General features: G+C 40.3%; 1 protein-coding gene across 1 annotated transcript in view; it reads right to left on the reverse strand.

The window, feature by feature from the left end:
* The window catches only part of CPNE3 (copine 3), a 49939-nt gene extending 31614 nt beyond the window's left edge, over window positions 1–18325 (reverse strand). The window contains exons 1-4 of the mRNA XM_082750784.1: window positions 18173–18325; window positions 4629–4766; window positions 4174–4353; window positions 2120–2194 (exon numbers count right to left, since the gene is read on the reverse strand). Of these exons, the coding sequence (XP_082606910.1) occupies window positions 2120–2194; window positions 4174–4353; window positions 4629–4760 (387 nt within the window). The 5' untranslated portion in view covers window positions 4761–4766; window positions 18173–18325. The remainder of the gene's footprint in view (window positions 1–2119; window positions 2195–4173; window positions 4354–4628; window positions 4767–18172) is intronic.
* Between the last annotated feature and the right edge of the window lie 522 nt (window positions 18326–18847).

Below are 18847 nucleotides of genomic sequence, written 5' to 3' on the forward strand. Positions count from 1 at the left end.
CCAAATATGCCAAATCTGTATTACACAACTTATTTTTCAAATGCTGTTGCCCAAACTAGATCTTCCCCATTCCAGTGAAAAATCAAAGCCCCTGGGGCGCCTGGGTGGCTCAGTAGGTTAAGCATCTGCCTTTAGCTTATGTCATGATCTCAGAGTCCTGGGATCAAGCCCCATGTCAGGCTCCCCACTCGCAGACTCTGCTTCTCTGTCTTCCCTTCTGCCCACACCACCCCACTTGTGCTTGCTCTCTCCCTCTCTCTCAAATAAATAAATAAAATTTTTAAAAAGTAGAAGAAAAATCAAAACGCTGAAAAACTGCATGACCCTATCTAAAGTGTGAGCAAATCATACCTAGAAGACACTTTAAGTTGAAGTATCAGATCAAGGTTTTTCATCCAATGTCATTGAAAAACTTATTCTAGTTAAAAACAAATTCAAGGCTATCATAACCCCAAGAGCAATAGAGCTAACTACTGTAATGTTCTGTCTCACAAAAGTCAACATCCCAAAGACACTTAAAATTCTTATGCCTCAGGAGATTTAAACTAGGGCAAAACAGCTGCTTAGGGAAATGCCCTCATAATGACAACAACCCTCAAACAGGTGGGAGCCAGCCCTCCATTCTCAGAGCTAAAGTTAGAAAATATTGCTCCAGGCAGTGATAACCTGGACAGAAACTCTAGAAGGTAATTATTTTATCCTGTTATTTAAAGATACTTATTTAAAGTGTGGCATTATGTAATTTGAAATATAAAACAGTATAAAGTATATATTCATTTGCCTAGGACCAGTAATTAGCAACGGAAAAATCTGAGTGGGAGGATGGGCAGGAGAGCACGAGCACAGAAAAGATGGTTAAGAGTTGAGAGGCTCAGGTGCCTGACTGGCTCAGTCAGAAGAGCATGTGACTCTTGATCTCAGCATCATGAGTTCAAGCCCCATGCTGGGTACAGAGGCTACTTAAATAATGAAATAAAAACTTTAAAAAAAGGGGGTCGAGAGGTTCAATGGTCATGGCATAATATAAGATCCATTTGGAATTAAATCCATTATACAGTTTCTGTCCTATTGGGGGAACTTTGTAGAGGGTCAAATTAATCCATTCAGATGATTGAGTCATTTCTCTCTAACTTGGAGATTTATACTTCCATGAGGGAGAGACAAGCATCACCAACCTACATCTGATTCCATGAGCAACTTAAAAGACTCAAAGAAGGAATTCCCATACTGCATTTTCTCCTTCTTTTTGACCCAACGTATTTCCCATTTTTGATCACTGTAAGGCAAGTAAGGATGAAGGACAACATTCAGGATGAAATGATAAAGCATGGCTATAGAGTATTTGTCTGATATGTACAGTTTCAACATGTCCTATTGATGAGGGAGCAGGAGGCTGGCTGAGGACAAAGCAAAAGCTGGCGCCTTGCACCCCCTCTTCACCCGCTCCCCTCCATATGTGTAGCATTCCTCAGGCACCCCTGACTGCCATAAAACAATAAATAGTTAACTTGCAGGGATCACAATCCTGCAGAACAGGAATCTCCCTTGCCCTACAAGATGTCCTAGAGACCTAAACAGGGAGGTTACCTTATCAATAGCACAAATTTCCAGAGGCGAATAACTCTTGGTTCCTGAAGCCCTAATGTCCCCCTCCCACCATAAACTGGAGGAGACTGGGGTAGAAAGGAATGTAAATGATAGCCAGATCATAATGCCCCACCAAGAATCCCCCATTATCTTGATGTAAGTGCTTGACCTAAAGACGACATTAATCAAGCCATAATGGCAAAGACTCCCCCCCCCCCCCCCCGGCACCTTGTAGACCCTCCCTAGCATGTGAGAACTCTGTCGAAATCCCCCATTCCTTCACCACCTCCCCCCAACCGTGGGGTATATAACATGCCCACCTTCACAACCCGGGGCAGCAGCTCTTCCTGCCCACGGGTTCTGTCCCCGTGCTTTAATAAACCACCATTTTGCACCAATGACGTCTTAAGAATTCTTTCTTTAGTCGTCGGCTCCGAACCTCCTCACCACACCGAACCTGACTTAAGGTTCTGGGACTTCATCACTATCATGTTAAATCTTTTCAGGCAAAAGACAAATATCTTATTGTTACCGTAATGCTCCCTTTCCCTGCAGGTCTGCCATTTTTAAGCACCAGGGGTCGAGTTAGCTTCTTACTGGAAACAATCTGTTAAAATTGGAAAGTGATACAAAGAGCTATTTCACTTCAGTATGTGAATTTTTAAACTGAATGATTTCAAAAAAAAAGTTGAGTATAAAGTTAAGTCAACTTAAGTCATTAGAAATGGAAACATTAAGTCCATGCCTTAAAGATTTAGAGATTATAAAACACATCTACATATTTAAAACCAACTGGAAAAGATTTCCAAGGAGCCAGTCCTGGCAGATACGATCTCCCCAACCACTAGTTTCTTTATCAATTACTTCAAAGTTTAACTTCCTCCCTGTAATGGAAAAAGAGGAATGGGTTCTCTTCATATGTACTAATCACTGAGCTGAAAACCCTATAGATGAGAGGTGGGCCTCAGAACACTCAATAAATGAGATTCAACTTTTCAACTGATGCATAACTTGAATATATAACCCCCACAAAATATCATTTTTGATTAAAATAATATAGTAGAGGTGCTTGGGTGGCTCAGTGGGCTAAAAGCCTCTGCCTTCGGCTCAGGTCATGATCCCAGGGTCCTGGGATTGAGCCCCACATCGGGCTCTCTGCTCTGCAGGGAGACTGCTTTCTCCTCTCTCTCTCTCTGCCTGCCTCTGCCTACTTGTGATCTCTGTCTGTCAAATAAAAAAAAAAAAAAAAACTTAAAAAAATAATAAAATAATATAGTAGACGTAGGTACTCTCAAATAGATGCATCTATCAAATTCATTAAAATTTAGCTACAATGTGTTTTTTTTCCGAAAAAATCAATACTTTAATTTTCTCTTTGACACTCTTCATCAAAGTTTTAGAAAACTGATCAACTTCAGTTTCATATTGTCCTTGAGACATAGGAAATACCAAGATCCCCAAACAATACATGGAAAAATAAACAAATCTAGGCAATAATGTCACCCACTGAAAAACAATGAGTCTTCCCTCCTGAGGCCTTCCCAGCTCTATTACAAATAGTCAAGATCTCTCTTCTTTTTTTTTTTTTTTTTTTTTAAGATTTTGTTTATTTATTTATTTATTTGAGAGAGGAGCCTGTGGCAGGGCGGGGACAAGGGGAGGGTAAGCACACAGAGAGGGACAAGCAGATTCCCTGCTGAGCGGGATATCAAGACCCTGAGATCACAACCTGAGCTGAAATTAAGAGTTTTACAACCCACTAGGCCACTCAGGCGCCCTGATTTCTCTTTAGAACTCAGACTCTGAGAAAGAAACAAAACGGTGAGCCTACAGGCACACCTCTACCCTGATCAAATCTGTCACATAGGAAAGGCAGATAATTAAGTAATTATGGATGGATGGTTGATGATCAGGTAGAAGCAGTAGAGAGTACTGGGGTGAGCAAAGGGTGGCGTGCCAAACTACTCAAGGGGATCAGAGGAGGCTTATTGGAGAGGAAGGCTTACACTAGTACACCTAAGGTTGAAGAAGATCAGGCCAGGTAAAGGGACAGTGCTATTACTTTGAAAACATTTATGACTTAAGCATAAGAACAAAATTGTAGGGGTGCTTGGGTGGCTCAGTCTGTTAAGCCTCTGACTCGGTTTAACCTCAGGCCATGATCTCAGAATCTCATGTGCTCAGTGCAAAATCTGCTTGTCCCTCTCCCTCCCCATCTGCCCCTTCTGATACCCTCTTTCTCAAAAAAGTAAATAAATAAAATCTTTAAAAAAAATTTTTTTTTAAAGAAAAACCAATAGTACACAAAGCAGCTAGAGCAATGGTATTATTTACTGCAATGTTAAACGAAACACCCCAACTCAAAAGAATTAATGGGTTTTGCCAAAAACACATAGTCCCTGCCCTTATGAAAAATAAGATAAATTTTATAATGTTCAAACCAAACATACTAATATTTGAAACATGTCTGTAAAGTGATTACATACGTCTCAACTCTAAAAATTAAACTAATGAACACTTATAAAAACGCCCAATTCTCTGGTTAAAATTTAGACACAATATATTGCAGTAGCTAATTATACTCACTTGTCCAAGGGTACATTCAAATTCTCCTAAGAAGTCATCATCATTCAGCTGGATGGTTTTGTTGTCAATATCATAAATCCCAAATTTCAATTTTTGAACCACTTCAAAGTAGTAATCAATAACAAATGTCTTGGAAAATGTGGGATTCAAGCAATTCTTAATCCTTTCTGTGCGATCAACCTATACTCACCCCAAAACAAAAAGTTTCGTCAGATTAAAATGCACTTACATTTTAGCATCTTTATGTACTATAGGTAACTAAATATAAGCATAACAGATAGCTAAAGAAAGTTTCCATATGTAGATGAAAAATTCCACCATCAAGGACAAACCTGCCCCCAAAAAACTGCATTAACATATGAGCTGTTTTCATTATTTTTAACAGTTGTAATAAGCACTTCACATTATCAAAAGAGCAATTCAGAATCCTTTTCACCTACAGTATTTAACATTACCTCATACCACTGTTGACCACTCGTATTTAAAAATAACACACATAAAGGGTCCGACTTTGACCCTACATCCATATCCAAAAGATTGTCACAGGAAACATTCAGCTCCACCTTCGTAACACATTGGGCAGCCATCTTGAACTGTGAGAAAACCAAAGAAACAGGATGCTAATGAAATGGTGCCTTTAATAATAAGTCCATGCATTCCCAATGAAACAGCTGAATTCTTAGGAAAAGCTGTCAAAATAGGATCCCGGAGTAAACTCGCTGGAATAAGACTGTTAATATGTGGGGCACCAGGGTGTCTCTGTGGGTTAAGCCTCTGCCTTCGGTGCTCAGGTCATGATCTCAGGGTCCTGGGATTGAACCCCACATGGGGCACTCTGCTCAGAGGGAAGCCTGCTTCTCCCTCTCCCACCACCATCCCCATTTGTGTTCCCTCTCTTGCTGTGTCTCTGTCAAATAAATAAATAAAATCTTAAAAAAAAAAAAAAAGGCAGAAATATTCCTTAATAAGGAACAAAATTCACAAATTCCCAATTTGCCTACTAAATACCCAACCCAGGTATTTTGTAAAACTAAATCTAAATCTAAATTCAGATTTCTTTATTTTGTCATCTTACATTGTCAAAATTATTAAGTGCCAAAATATACAGTGCTGACAATATGTGCCAAAGATATAAAGAAGTCACTGAAGCAGACCGAGAATAACTGACAGTGCCAAGAGTGTGGGTCACACTGACATTCCCTGGGCTTTGAAGGATTCCATTAGGTGAAGAGAGAGACAGCACAGAGTAGAAAAGAATCAAGACATTAGAAGGCACAGTGAGGACACCTCATCGTCACGTGTCACAGAAGTAAGCATCCATGTTGGGGGAAACCAAGCTGGACAAGAAGAGGGTCAAGTTTGGTGTCCTGAGAGCTAGGCTGAAGTGGGTGGCTCACTGGGGTGGAGGGGTGGTTAGGAGGTACAACTGAAAGTTCTCACATTGAGGATAATAGAATGAAATGGTTTATTATTTTTTTTTAAAGATTTTATTTATTTATTTGACAGAGAGAGATCACAAGTAGGCAGAGGCAGGCAGAGAGAGAGAGAGGAGGAAACAGGCTCCCTGCTGAGCAAAGAGCCCAATGCGGGACTCAATCCCAGAACCCTGAGATCATGACCTGAGCCGAAGGCAGCGGCTTAACCCACTGAACCACCCAGGCGCCCGAAATGGTTTATTTTTAAATGTAACTTGTGTCAGGGCACCTAGGTGGCTCAGTTAGCTAAGGGTCCGACTCTCAACCTCAGCTCAGGTCTTTGCTCCTTCCTCTTCATCACCCTGTATGATAAGCTCTGGAATCAGACAGATGAGTTCTCATTTGGATCCCACACTGACTTAATGTGTCACCTCAGGTGAGAGTCTCAACCTCCTTATAACCCCTCGTTTTCCTCATCTGCAAAATGAAAATAATATTTCTCATACAGTTGTTGCAAGGATTAAATGAGTGAATATATTTAAATAGTGCCTAGTACATGGTAAGTGTTCCAAAGTTGTTTATTACTATTATATTATTTTAGGACTACTTGATCTTCTCCCATATATCCCATGTTTCTTTTCTTTTCTTTTTTTTTTTAGACTAGTCTACTCCATGATGATTTCTCTAATGATTCCAAACTACATCAAGTCATTTGAATTCCTGCTGCAATAGTAACAGATAACTACAGTATAGGAACAAGATCAAATCTGGAGTACATTTAGAGTAATACTTGGGTGAAATCCTGCATCTGGTGAGACCTGTGTGACCTCAAGTAAATTACTTTTTGAGCTTAGATTTTCTCATAGTGAAAATGGAGATACGTAAGTAAACTTACAAATCGGGAATGTGCTGTGAATCTTGCTTTCATATCTAACATAGAATCTATGGAATAAATGTTTAGTTGTATAATTTTTTTCTTAAGGTAGTTTAAGTCTTATAAATTGTATGTCATCTATACCCAGGATAATGCAGTACCCTGTGGACAGATTTAGAATGAGTAAGGATTTCTAAAGCTCCTGAAGAACATGTAAAGAATTGTCTACCAGCAAACAGAAAGCCCTCAAATTCCAAAAATGGAGAGAATTCAACAGAAAATGTATTGTATCTATGTGTAAAGTCAGCCTCATAGCAAAAAGATACATCAGAGGAACATTTTTCCCCCCTAACAATGATTATACAAGAGCCACAAAAACAATATGCCAGACACACCTGATTATTTAGTAAATCGTTGATATTGCATTACTATTGCTGTTAGGACACAAATTTCCTCTATTAACAGCATTCCCCGATGAAAATGACTCTGAATGCAGCCTCATTTTTTTCTAGAAATTCATTAGGGCTGAATGACAAATGGAAGAAATTACATAAACAATTAGGTCTGGAACCTTGTTAAAAGTAATATCCCTGATGATGCGTTTCTCAGTTCCTTTCAGTGTCATCAACCAGCACATGATACACAATTTTTTAAAAAAGCAATAGGGCATTCTTTTATGATGGAGGAAAATAAGGCAAATGTTTTGTACCCTTTGAGTATGGAGAATAGGAGATTTGGCTGGGATAAGTGACCAGGCAGAGGAATGTGTGTCTACAACTAAAGAGTGATTCTATGTGTCTTACTACCCAAAATGCAGGATGATAGAAAAGACAGAAAGAACCTCCTCCAGGAGTGGACAATAGCTTCTTACAACACAGATTACTCACTGAAGAATTGTCTAGTTTCAAAAATGCAAATAACATCTGGAAATACTAACCCTATCAGCCATTCTCCCGGTAACCCTAATTTTCCTGAGTCAACGTTATAACACAGACAGTTCAAAGGAATTAAAAATAAGACCTAATAATTGAATTTGGGCTGGATGTATGAAATTTAAAGCATATGGTCACTCCTATGCCTGAAATTTCTGAGGTCTAGCTGAAAATTCTTAGGTCTTATGTGCTTTCTCTTTTCCCATCTTTCCTTAGAGGTACTCCTTAGGTCTACTCAGTAAAGCAGATTCTGCCTAGAACAATTTCAAATCTCTCTCAACTATGGAGGTGCAGAACCTTCCCTATGCCTATGGTCACAACTTCTTCAGGTCTTTTTTTTTTTTTTTTTTTTAAGATTTTATTTATTTGACAGACAGAGATCACAAGTAGGCAGAGAGGCAGGCAGAGATCGGCAGCCCCAATGTGGGGCTCGATCCCAGAACCCCGGGATCATGACCTGAGCCGAAGGCAGAGGTTTTAACCCACTGAGCCACCCAGGTGCCCCTCTTCAGGTCTTCTGTAGCTCTACCTGCCCACTTAACGGTCTCCAGACAGGCACTCCCACTGCCATCCTCTTTCCATTCATATCATGATTTTATCACTTCTGATTTAAAAAAAAAAAAAAAAATCTGATGCCTGGGTGGCTCAGTGGTTAAGCATCTGCCTTTCACTCAGGTCGTGATCTTGGGGTCTAGGATCAAGCCCTGCATTAGGCTCCCTGCTCAGCAAGGAGTCTCCTTCTCCCACTCTTTCTGTGCCTCTCCACCCCTGCCCACCCCGCTTGTGCTCTCTCTCTCTCTCAAATAAATAAATAAATAAATAAAATCTTTTAAAAAATAATAAATTTTAAAAAAATCATTACTGGCTATCCAGAGTCTACCCTAGTCCAATTAGGTACACCTGGAATTCATGGCTCTGTCTACATCTGCCCCCAGCCTGTCATCTAAACTTGTCAAGATCCATTTCAAATGACATTTTCTCCATCAAGCTGTTGCTGATTCCCCTGTAGGGCAGTTATGGTACTGATGCTATTTTCTTACCACTATTGTTACTTGTATGCATGGCCCACACTCTATCTGTGTGCTGAGGACAAGGACCTGTTTTTTACTGCTTCCTCTGCATCCTGAAGCATGCTGTCTGATGTTTGACACAGGGTTTTCATGGCTGAAATACCAGTGACTTTGGAGTCAGTAAGGCTTGCTTCAAATTTCCTTCCCATCATTTATTTGGGTGTGTCAGCTTTACCAAATTGTCTGTCAGAACCTCAGTTTCCGCATCTATAAATGGGGATAAAAAAATTACCTGACAACTGTAGGTTTATAGGGCACTCACATTTTAGATATTCTATGAATTGTTGCAATTATTATTTTATAAACTATTCAAATACTTTAACTAATAGGCTAGCCATCAATGGCTTGTTATTCAATAGTAAGACATAATGAAACTTTCTCATCCTTGTTTATAAAGAACTTCTTAGAAAAATAATAAAAGAATGCCTGGGATTTACACAAAATTAATTTGCCAGGCAGGCAGCCTTTCTTATAGATAAGTGCTAATTTTCCTAAATCCTCTCAGAAGAGTTTGCTTACCTGAGCTACCTCCGGTTGGTGCATGGGGGAGGGGGGACAGAGCCAGTGTGTCAGTGACTCATTATTTGTTGTAGAACAATTGGGAGGAAGAAGTCAGTGCCCAGCCACAAATGTCTCTAGGAAATTTCACTCTTTAGCTACTAAATGAGGAGGCTGGCAACATTACAAAGTTCTCAAAGGTTCCTTCTGGTTCTAATACCATGATTCACTAACTGCTATCCATACTGCATCCTGCATGACCTCCACTGAAAGCCAGCAGGGTAACCTTGGGGCAGCTGGAATGGGGCCCAGCAACATCAGCAGGACACACCCCATGCAGTGTTTCTCAAATTGTGTGGCTCAGAACAGTAAAAGTGTCCTCCTCAACCTCCCTAAAAAAGTGGGGGAAGGGTAATATGGCAGTCAGTTTAAAAGCCGCCACTACTTGGAGGTCTCAGTCAAACCAACAAGTGTTTATATTAAGAGGTTACTGTGTGGAACACCTGGGTGGCTCAGGTCAAGCCCCATTGCCGTTGTTGGGCTCCCTACTCAGTGGAAGGCCTGCTTCTCCCTCTCCCATATCCTCCCCCTTGTGCTCCCTCTCTCTCACTGTGCTTCTCTCTGTCAAATAAATAGGAAAATCTTTTAAAAAAGAGAGAGATTATTGTGTACCCATTATCATGCTAAGGACAGTGGGGACCTGATACAGCAACAGAAGACCTTGGAACTCATTATAATTCTATTGGGGAGTTCCATTCATTCAACAATTATTTACTGAGTATCTTCAGTGTGTTCTGGCATGGGGTGGGGAAAGAATGCAAAGCAAAAGCAAAATATCTAGCTATCCACATATACACAGAAATAACACAAACAATATAAAACAGTGTGGTGCAGAGAGGAAGCAATCAAAGTGCCCTCAGAGCTGGAGAAGAAATCTATAGATTTCTATTTTTACTGAGGATTAAAACTACAATCCATTATAAAATAATTTATATTCTTGCCACTTGCCACTTGCTACTGGATCATTTTTTTCACTTAAAAATAGAGAGTGGGAGAGGGGAAAATGTAAAGAGTTAGTAAATACACGTGGCTGGATAATTTCTGGTTTTTGTTTTCTACAAAATTATCAAAATGCTTCCAAATAATATATTATCTTCTGAACTTTACAAAAAAAAAAAAAAAAAAAAAAAAACCAAACCAAAAAACCCTAGTAAATTGGGCAAGACAAGGAATAAGTACTATACAGCAAGAGATCAATACACCAGAGCTAAGGCTATAATATCTGGATTGTCCCAGAATGTTAATAATATTCATAATAATAATTGTTAACTTTTAAAGCAACACATCGTGTCTATTAGAAAAATAAGAATAATTTGCCCAAACATTTAAATTACTTGCCCAAGAAAAACAAGCTAACAAGTAGCAGGGCCATAACAAGAACCCAGATTTGTTTCCTATCATGCCAGAATGCCCTGAGAGCACTAAGGCCTGTAATTAATCATTACTTAGTCTAACAGCAATATTCTCTAATTAATTTCCCTATAGCTTTCTAGTTAGTATATCAAATGTAAATATTCAGCCTGACACAAATTAACGAATACGATCTTACAAAATTAGAACATTAATTTTTAGGCTACAATTATGATTATCTTTCTTAAACAAAAATAACCAGAATAAACAAACAGTAATGGCCAAACAATGGAAGAACTGGAATGGTGTGCATTTACATCACAGCAGTTCCTCCTCAAGACAGCACATTACACTGTGAATTACTTAGGGCTAAGAAAGCATTTTCTTCTTGCTCGAGTCTCTACAAACACAGATCTACATGGGGGACACAGAATCTCCGTGCTTTCTTGAAGGCAGCAACCTTAATTCTCAGGAATATACCACACTTAATAGCCAGAGAAAAACTTACATTAAAGGAATGTACAGTGAGCCTGCCCTTCATTTATTAAGAAAGTGATGCCCAGGGGCGCCTGGGTGGCTCAGTGGGTTAAAGCCTCTGCCTTCAGCTCAGGTCATGATCCCAGGTTCCTGGGATGGAGCCCCGCAGCGGGCTCTCTGCTCAGCAGGGAGCCTGCCTGCCTCTCTGCCTACTTGTGATCTGTCAAATAAATTAAAAAAAGAAAGAAAGAAAGAAAGTGATGCCCAGGGACACGTGGGTGGCTCAGGTGGTTAAGTGTCTGTGTCTGTCTTGGGGGTCCTGGGATTTAGCCCTGCATCTAGCTTCCTGAGCAGGGAGCCTGCCTCTTCTCCCTCTGCCACTCCTGCTGCCGCTCCCCCTCCTTGTGCTCTCTCACTCTCTCTCTCTGTCAGAAAATAAATAAAATCTGAAAGAAAGGAAGAAAGAAAGGAAGGAAGGAAAAAAGGAAGGAAGAAAGAAAGGAAGGAAGGAAGGAAGGAAGGAAGGAAGGAAGGAAGGAAGGAAGGAAGGAAGGAAGAAAGAGATGCCCACATTTTTTAAAAACACCTGCAATGGAATACTAGCCATGGGGATACAGAATTAAAATTACGCCAAGCATTAAAGCACCTAAACAGTGAAAAGGGCAAGTTTTCTTTTTATTTTTTTTTTTAAAGATTTTATTTATTTATTTGACAGAGAACACAAATAGGCAGAGAAGCAGGCAGAGAGAGAGAGAGAGAGAAGCAGGCTCTGCACTCATCAGAGAGCCTGATGCGGGGCTCGATCCCAGGACCCTGGGATCATGACCTGAGCCGAAGGCAGAGGCTTTAACCCACTGAGCCACCCAGGTGCCCCAACAAGTTTTCTTTTTAAATGTTAAAAAGGGACCAACAGGAAGGGTCACTGGACCAGGAGTGCGAAAAAATGGGAGTATAGTTCTCCATCAGCCCTACCACATGTGCCCCAAGGGCTATAACTGCTCTAGGACTCTGGTTTTTCAACTGTCAATTCTAAGAGTTGAGTCAATCACTTTAAGTAACTTTAAAGCCTCTTCTAGTTACTATTCCATGACTAATTACAGTGAATATAAACTTGTTTAGGAAGCGGTACTAAAAGAGTAGAAAAATTTAAAAAGTAGAAAATAGCAGAAAATTTATAAGAACCAAAAAGAGAAATGTAAGGAAAAAAATAACATTTCCCAAATTCAGCTTCCATCTCCCACCACCAAAAAAGCTATACCTGAAAAAATATATATTTAGATACTTGCCCACCAATTAGGTACCTTTGCTTGAAATTCTTAAATTCTCTACCCCTGGATAACTTGAAAAAGTATAGTATACCAAAACAAAACACCAGCCCCAATCTATTAGGTACATGCAGCATAATGAGGAAGTGAGTTTTACTACCATCTATGCAATCTCACATTATTAAACTCCCAGCTCGTATTACAGCAGCAGAAGGAACCAGCATTTGACCACCATTTTTAAAATGAATTTCCAGATTCTTGAATAATCCTGAATAAAATCTGGATAGCAATGCTATTGCTGATATCTGAACATGCAGAATTGGGAAAAGATATATTTTTGTATTACTCTTATTTTATTATTTTTTTTAAAAAGATTTTATTTATATGTCAGAGAGGGAGAGAGCGCACAAGCAGGGGGAGCAGCAGGCAAAGGGAAAGCAGGCTCCCGCTGAGCAAGTGCAGGACTCAATCCCAGGACCCTGGGATCATGACCTGAGCAGAAAGCAGATGCTTAACCAACTGAGCCACCCAGGTGTCCCTTACTCTTACTTTAAACACAGAAAGCATGTGCAGTTTTACCCTGTCCTTACTGTTACAAAGTGAGCAATTAATTAAGGCCCCTTCCTTGATTTCTCTAGAAAATTCCTAAGATTATACTGATCTGTTCTATGACTCATAGCAGGCTATAGAGTTTATTTCACATGCATTTTCTGGTTAGACTGCTTTACTAATCCCAACGGCTGCTTTATACACACTTTAGAAATGTCACTGATTATATTGTCAAGCTTATCTAAAGAAAAGTTCATAGTATATGCACTGTTAATAAAAGTTAGAAGCAGTTGCAACATCACAATGTTGCCTCACTTTAGGAAGCATGCATCTTGGCAAAATTAGCTACAAAGTAAGTATCTACAAAGTGAATCATCTTTTACCAAAAATGGCATTGATAAAAATCAGAGCTATATCACCTAGCAGAAATTCCAGGATGCTCCGTTGAACATGTTAAAATTCTAAGGGCTCAGTAAAGCTGCTGGCAGTTTGGATACTATAAAAAGGCACATCGACCTGCTGAGATTGATGTCCCTTGCTATTTAAGAACTCCCCACCTTCTGGAATCTCCTAGATGTTGGGCCAGCCATCAGAACTTCTCACCTGTCCCTACAATCCAACTATGCCCAACTCTAAAAGCACGCTTCCTAAAACTCAGCTCCCTTCCTTCTCTTCCTCGCTGGGCCATACAATATTTAACTGGGCAAGACAGGCATTTCACATTTTGTCATTTTGTGCTTCTTTCCAGTTTATGGTGAACAATGACATAAAATAATTCTTTCAGTTTAAAGCTGGAACAACTACCACTACTTCATTCTTAAGATTTAAGTTTAAACATTGAACAGCGGCACCTGGCAGGCTTAGTTGGTAGAGCATGGGACTCTTGATCTTGAGGTTGTAAGTTCAAGCCCCACCTTAGTTACAGAAATTACCTAAAAATAAAATATTTTTAAAAAATAATAAAGTTTTGAATGTTGAGCAAGGACTGTTGAAATGTTTATATATTTCCTGATTTCAAGAATATTCCGTTTATGGTTACTTGGCACATAAATGTCAACTGGTTTTAACGTTCTGGCAACCCTCTTTCTATTTCCCAAACATGAACAGTTTAATAATACTATTCAATCACTCAACGCATATTTATATAGAGTATCTACTGTGGATCAGGTCATGTTCTGAGGTGTTGGGAGAACAATGAACAAAACAAGTAACCTGCCCTCCTGAGGTTACACTATAGGGAGAAAGACAATAAAAAAGATAAGTAAAAGAGGGTGGGGGAGGGACACCTGGCTGGATCAGTCAGTAAAGCACGGGACTCTTGACCTCAGGGTCATGAGTTCAAGCCCCATGTTAGGCGTGGAACTACTTCTCAAAAAAAAAAAAAAAAAAAGGTAAATAATCAACCTAATGGAATTATATAAGCCTGAAATAGTGAATAACTAAAATGGGGAAACCAATCTCTTCTGAACAACATATGTTATGTGATATTTGATTCACAGAAAGAGTTTATGTAACATATGTGTGGTTATAAAGTGTAACGGTCAAATAAACATCTGTAAAACCACTACCCATCTTAGAGTCTTTGCATCTCTACATCAAGGGCCAGTAAACTTTTTCAGTAAAGGAACAAAAAGTAAATATTGTAGTTTTGGCTGGTCAAGAGGTCACTCATGGTCTCTGTCACAACTACTCAATCTGCCCTGGTAGAATGAAAGTGGCCACAGACTGAACAGGCATAGCTGTATTCCAATAAAACTTTATTTACAAAAACAAGCCATGGCCTTGATTTGGCCCACAGGCTGGAATTTGCTGATCCTTAAGTCAAAGACTCTGAAATGTTGGAATCACAGACTCTTAGAACATTGGAATCAGGCCATTTGACCCAAGGGTCCTACAGCATTAGTTACTATCTGAATCACAGCATTCTAGAAAGTCACCCTCGAGCCTCAGAGTGTTAGAAGTATAGAGCTTCAGTCCTTACATGTTAGAATCATGTAGATGGTCTGGACATGAGTCAAGTTCTAGCCCTTAGTTGACCAGTATGGTAGCCACTAGTGACATGAGGCTACTGAGCATTTGAAATGTGGTGCCTCTGACATGATGGAACATGATTTCAAAGACTGAAATGAAAAAAAAAATGTGAGAACTCTCAATAACTTTTTAGATTAATCACATATTGAAATGATTTTTAAATACATTTGGTTAAATAAAATATATCACTAAAAATGTTTTAAAAAGATAAGTTAGTAAAATATACAGTATGCCTGGTGTTAAAGTGCTAAAGAAAAAACGAAGCAGGGGAGGACTAAGAAGTACTGAAGGCGGGGTACAACTCTAGATATTTTATAACCTTAACTTGACAACACAATTGGGAAATACTTGTTCTGATTTTCACTTCTTTTCAAATAATCCTGATCCCTAAACAGATGAAAATGTGACCCACAAGTTCCGCTTTACATTTGCAGATATCAAATTTAATGTGTACTACCATGTTAGAGGAACAGGGAGCTAAAGCTCAGAAACCTGAAGTAGCCTGATGAAAATGCGTATTGCAACCATGCTGTGCTTTGGTAATTTTCACAGGAACCAGAAATAATACATCCCCTGGCAACAGGACATTTCAAAATGATTTGCTAAAATGAGTAGTATTTCCTTCTACTTTTCATGGCAAAACTGTATTAATATGCTATCCATCTAACTTATGTTGGTAAATTTGACCAGTAATATACTGATTTTAATTTTTTAAAAAATATGATTGGAAAACCAATGATTGCCCACTGATAAGCTGTTAAACACTAAAAGAATACAGCTTCTTCAAAAGAATCCCAATATTCTTCCACTAGCCTCTTCAAATGTAAGCCAACATAATCAACCTAAATGTAGTTATCATCATCTTACCAAAGTATATATAGCAACTGGCTTTGATTACATCAGACACTCAAGTAATGTAGTTAAATAAAATATATGATACTTATAGGGGCTCATTTAAACCACCTTCTCAGTCTTATCTTTCAACAAATCTTCAACCACATATTCTACCTAATTGTTGGCCTTTAACCTGCCTAGGGATCCTTATAATGTATGTAAGAACACGAAGGAAAAACATTGGTGGGAAGGAAGGAAGCTAACCTGTAAGGTAAAGGTAATAGTGGGTTCATTAAAGGAATGTCCAAGTCTGGGGTCCTCAAACTTGTTGAGTACCACCAACAGATGGTGTCATTGATCCTTACTAAAAGATCCACCTCAGAGATTATGTTTTTGGTGATCAGTGGTGGCTCATTACAGATCTTTGAAGGTCAAATGTCATTGAGTTGTATTTCATATCCAACACTAAATTTCTCAGTTTTGCTGACAGGCATACCTTCTCACATAATAACTCACTGACTGAAAAAAAAAAATGAAAAAGAAGAAAAGAAAACTCTAACAATTGTAGGGAAAAAAGCACTGCAATAGTACTGAGAGAGAAGGAGGATGAGGAAAACTATGTCAAAAGCTATACCAAGAATTGCTAGGAGGTAGGATACAGTGTGAACTGGTTATCTGAACAGATGCTGCAAAGGAAATATTCAGGACTACAGTAATAGCACTGGAAAGAGTATACAAAAAATATCTGAATATGTGTAAACTTAGGGTGCCTTAAATTTATGTGGAAATCAAGACCACTGTCTATAAAGTGTTTACAGTTAGAAGTGAAAGTAGGAGAGGTGTCCAGTCATTACACAGCCCTAAAAAGACAAAGAATCCTTTTGTTTCCCCCATCCTGAAAACTCCTCTCCCTCTCCATTCTCCAGGAGCTAGATCTGACAGAAGAAATCCTGAAGGAAGGAGAACCAACTGCACACTTCATCGTGTCATCGTGCCAGAAATTCTGGGGAGTGCTGAAATTCAGCTCCCCTTTACATCCAGGGAGTTTCAACATGGTCCAGTCCCCAAAACTTGCTTTATTTGAATATTTTCAGCCCAGACTGGGATGCATTTTTCCAAACCATCAGCCAAAAGCAACTGCCTTTAAAAAAATATCTCAGAAAGGCAAAAAAGTGGCCCCGGGTACCAAAGATTAATCTACTGGTCTCACTAGAATTGCCGTCATATATGTCATCTGTTCTTAGTTCTCCTTTCTTATCCTTCCTTGCTTCTCTCTACCCATGCTCTATGCCCACATAAGTTTTGTTTGGCTCTGGCAGGCAGCACTCAGAACTGGAGTTTGCAGACCCCAAGTTGATGACAACAGCAAGGTATATGTAGCTATATATGTGGCAGGTGTTTTGTTAAGTGTATTACAAATACGATTTTATTTAATTCACTTAAAAATCCGTATGACATAGGATGTATTTTATCTCTATTTTACAAGCGCAGAAACAGGCCCTAAAAGGTTAAGTAACCTGCCCAAGGTCACACAGCTAACAAACGTCAAAGCATACACTTGAAACCCAGCTAACTAACTGTCTTATCCCAAGCAGAAATGTTCTTTACATTAAGCCATTAGGCCTGTGCCCTGAAATCATACGGAGACCTGAAATCCAGCCCTAGTCGTACTGTTTAGCACTTTTGTAGTTTGGTAAATTATTTAATCCGAGTCCCGAGTGTGAAACAGAGTAACAATACCACCTAAGTCTGTGACCATTAAATGAACTAAGAAATACAAATATTTTCTAGTACAGTGTTTATGGGTCACTAACCAAAAATCGCTATATTCAACCCCGTATACCTTCTGTTTCTCTATTTGATTTATTGAGGCAGCCACAAAAAGATTAAGCAGAAACTGTGGGTCATCAACCAAGTGCAACGTTAATGGTCTGTATCCTCTGTCTCCCAGAGGCATTGCAAAACCAATGCAACTGCATTTCCTCCACGTCCCTGGTTGTAGTGAGTCCAAAGCCCTAGACAGAAGAATGTGGGAGCCAGAGCCGGAACAGGAGCTCTTAGGAAACTCTGTCTCACATCCTTCTGCTCCGCTATGAAATCAAAGAGTTACCTCTTCCCGCCCCACCTAGCTGCTTCTCCTGGAACCCTCAGGGGCTGCGAAGCGTGCCTGTTCCTCCGAGCATTTGATTCTAAGCGAGGAGCCCTGACCTAGCCCCTCGCCCCACTGGGCGCTGCGGATTTTTCCAAGCGTGTCACCTCCCCTGGGCCTCAGGCCCGACCCTCCCTGCTGGGATAAGCTGGCGAGCTGGACACCGCCCGCCCAGGTGCACGAAAGCCAGGCCCAGGAGGCTTCTCGCGGCCCACAGCTTAGCCCCGAACTCTGGCTTCTCCGGAAGGCGTTCGCCAGCCCCAAGCCTCCCCAGGCTCGTACGCTGAGGCTCGAGGGTCCCCTGCGCGCTCCGGCCGATCCCTCGCCGCACCGAGCCCAGGGTGCACTTCCAGCGCGAGGGCCGTGTGGGCCCCACCGCGCGGAGTCTGCGGGCCCGGTTTCTCCCCGAGCGGGCTCTCTTTCTCCCCCAGGGGATCTGTGGGTTGTTGGGGCCCCGCTACACCAGCCCCGAAGCACACAGAGGCCCGCACTCACATCCGGCTCTCAGTGGGGTAAATCAGGCAGGGGTGGAGATCAGGCAGGCAGAATCCACTAGGTATCCGGGGCGCAAGGATTCACAGGAACCCGAGGCCGAATGGGCAGAGGGGCGGGGCGGTTCGGGGAGTGGCTAAGGCGAAGCTCCGCCCACTGTGGCCTCGGACCGCCCAGTACGACTCTTACCTGCACCTAGGGAGTAGAACCGTGCTTCCACGTCTTTTAGAAGATGGCTTGCTTATGGAAGGTCCCAGCTGATTTTAGACACAAAAATGAGTTGCTTGGTGCACAAAAAAATTTTTTCAGAAGGATAAGCAAATTAAAATATTTGAAAAATTTATACTACTATCTGAAAAACAAGGAAAAAATCAGAAATGCGAACTCCTAAACATTCTTATTTACAACTTTTCAATGAACGCACTACCCGAGTCATTTTGCATCTGAATCTCATTTAATTCTCACAATTTTGTGACCTACTTAGTGCCATTAACCCCATTTCGCAAATGAGAAAACTGATTGAGTAACTTGAAACAGGATAGCTGAGTAATTGGTTTACTCGCCTGAAGTCACAGATTCTAAGTAAACTAATTTCAAAGCATCCTGCTTTACTGCTACTTGATGTTGCCTACAACTAAACAAACTACCATGGAAAATACTGCTACATCTGACTACTAG

This window comes from Mustela nivalis, assembly GCF_964662115.1.
Source record: "Mustela nivalis genome assembly, contig: HAP1_SCAFFOLD_1853, whole genome shotgun sequence".
Lineage (NCBI taxonomy): Eukaryota > Metazoa > Chordata > Mammalia > Carnivora > Mustelidae > Mustela > Mustela nivalis.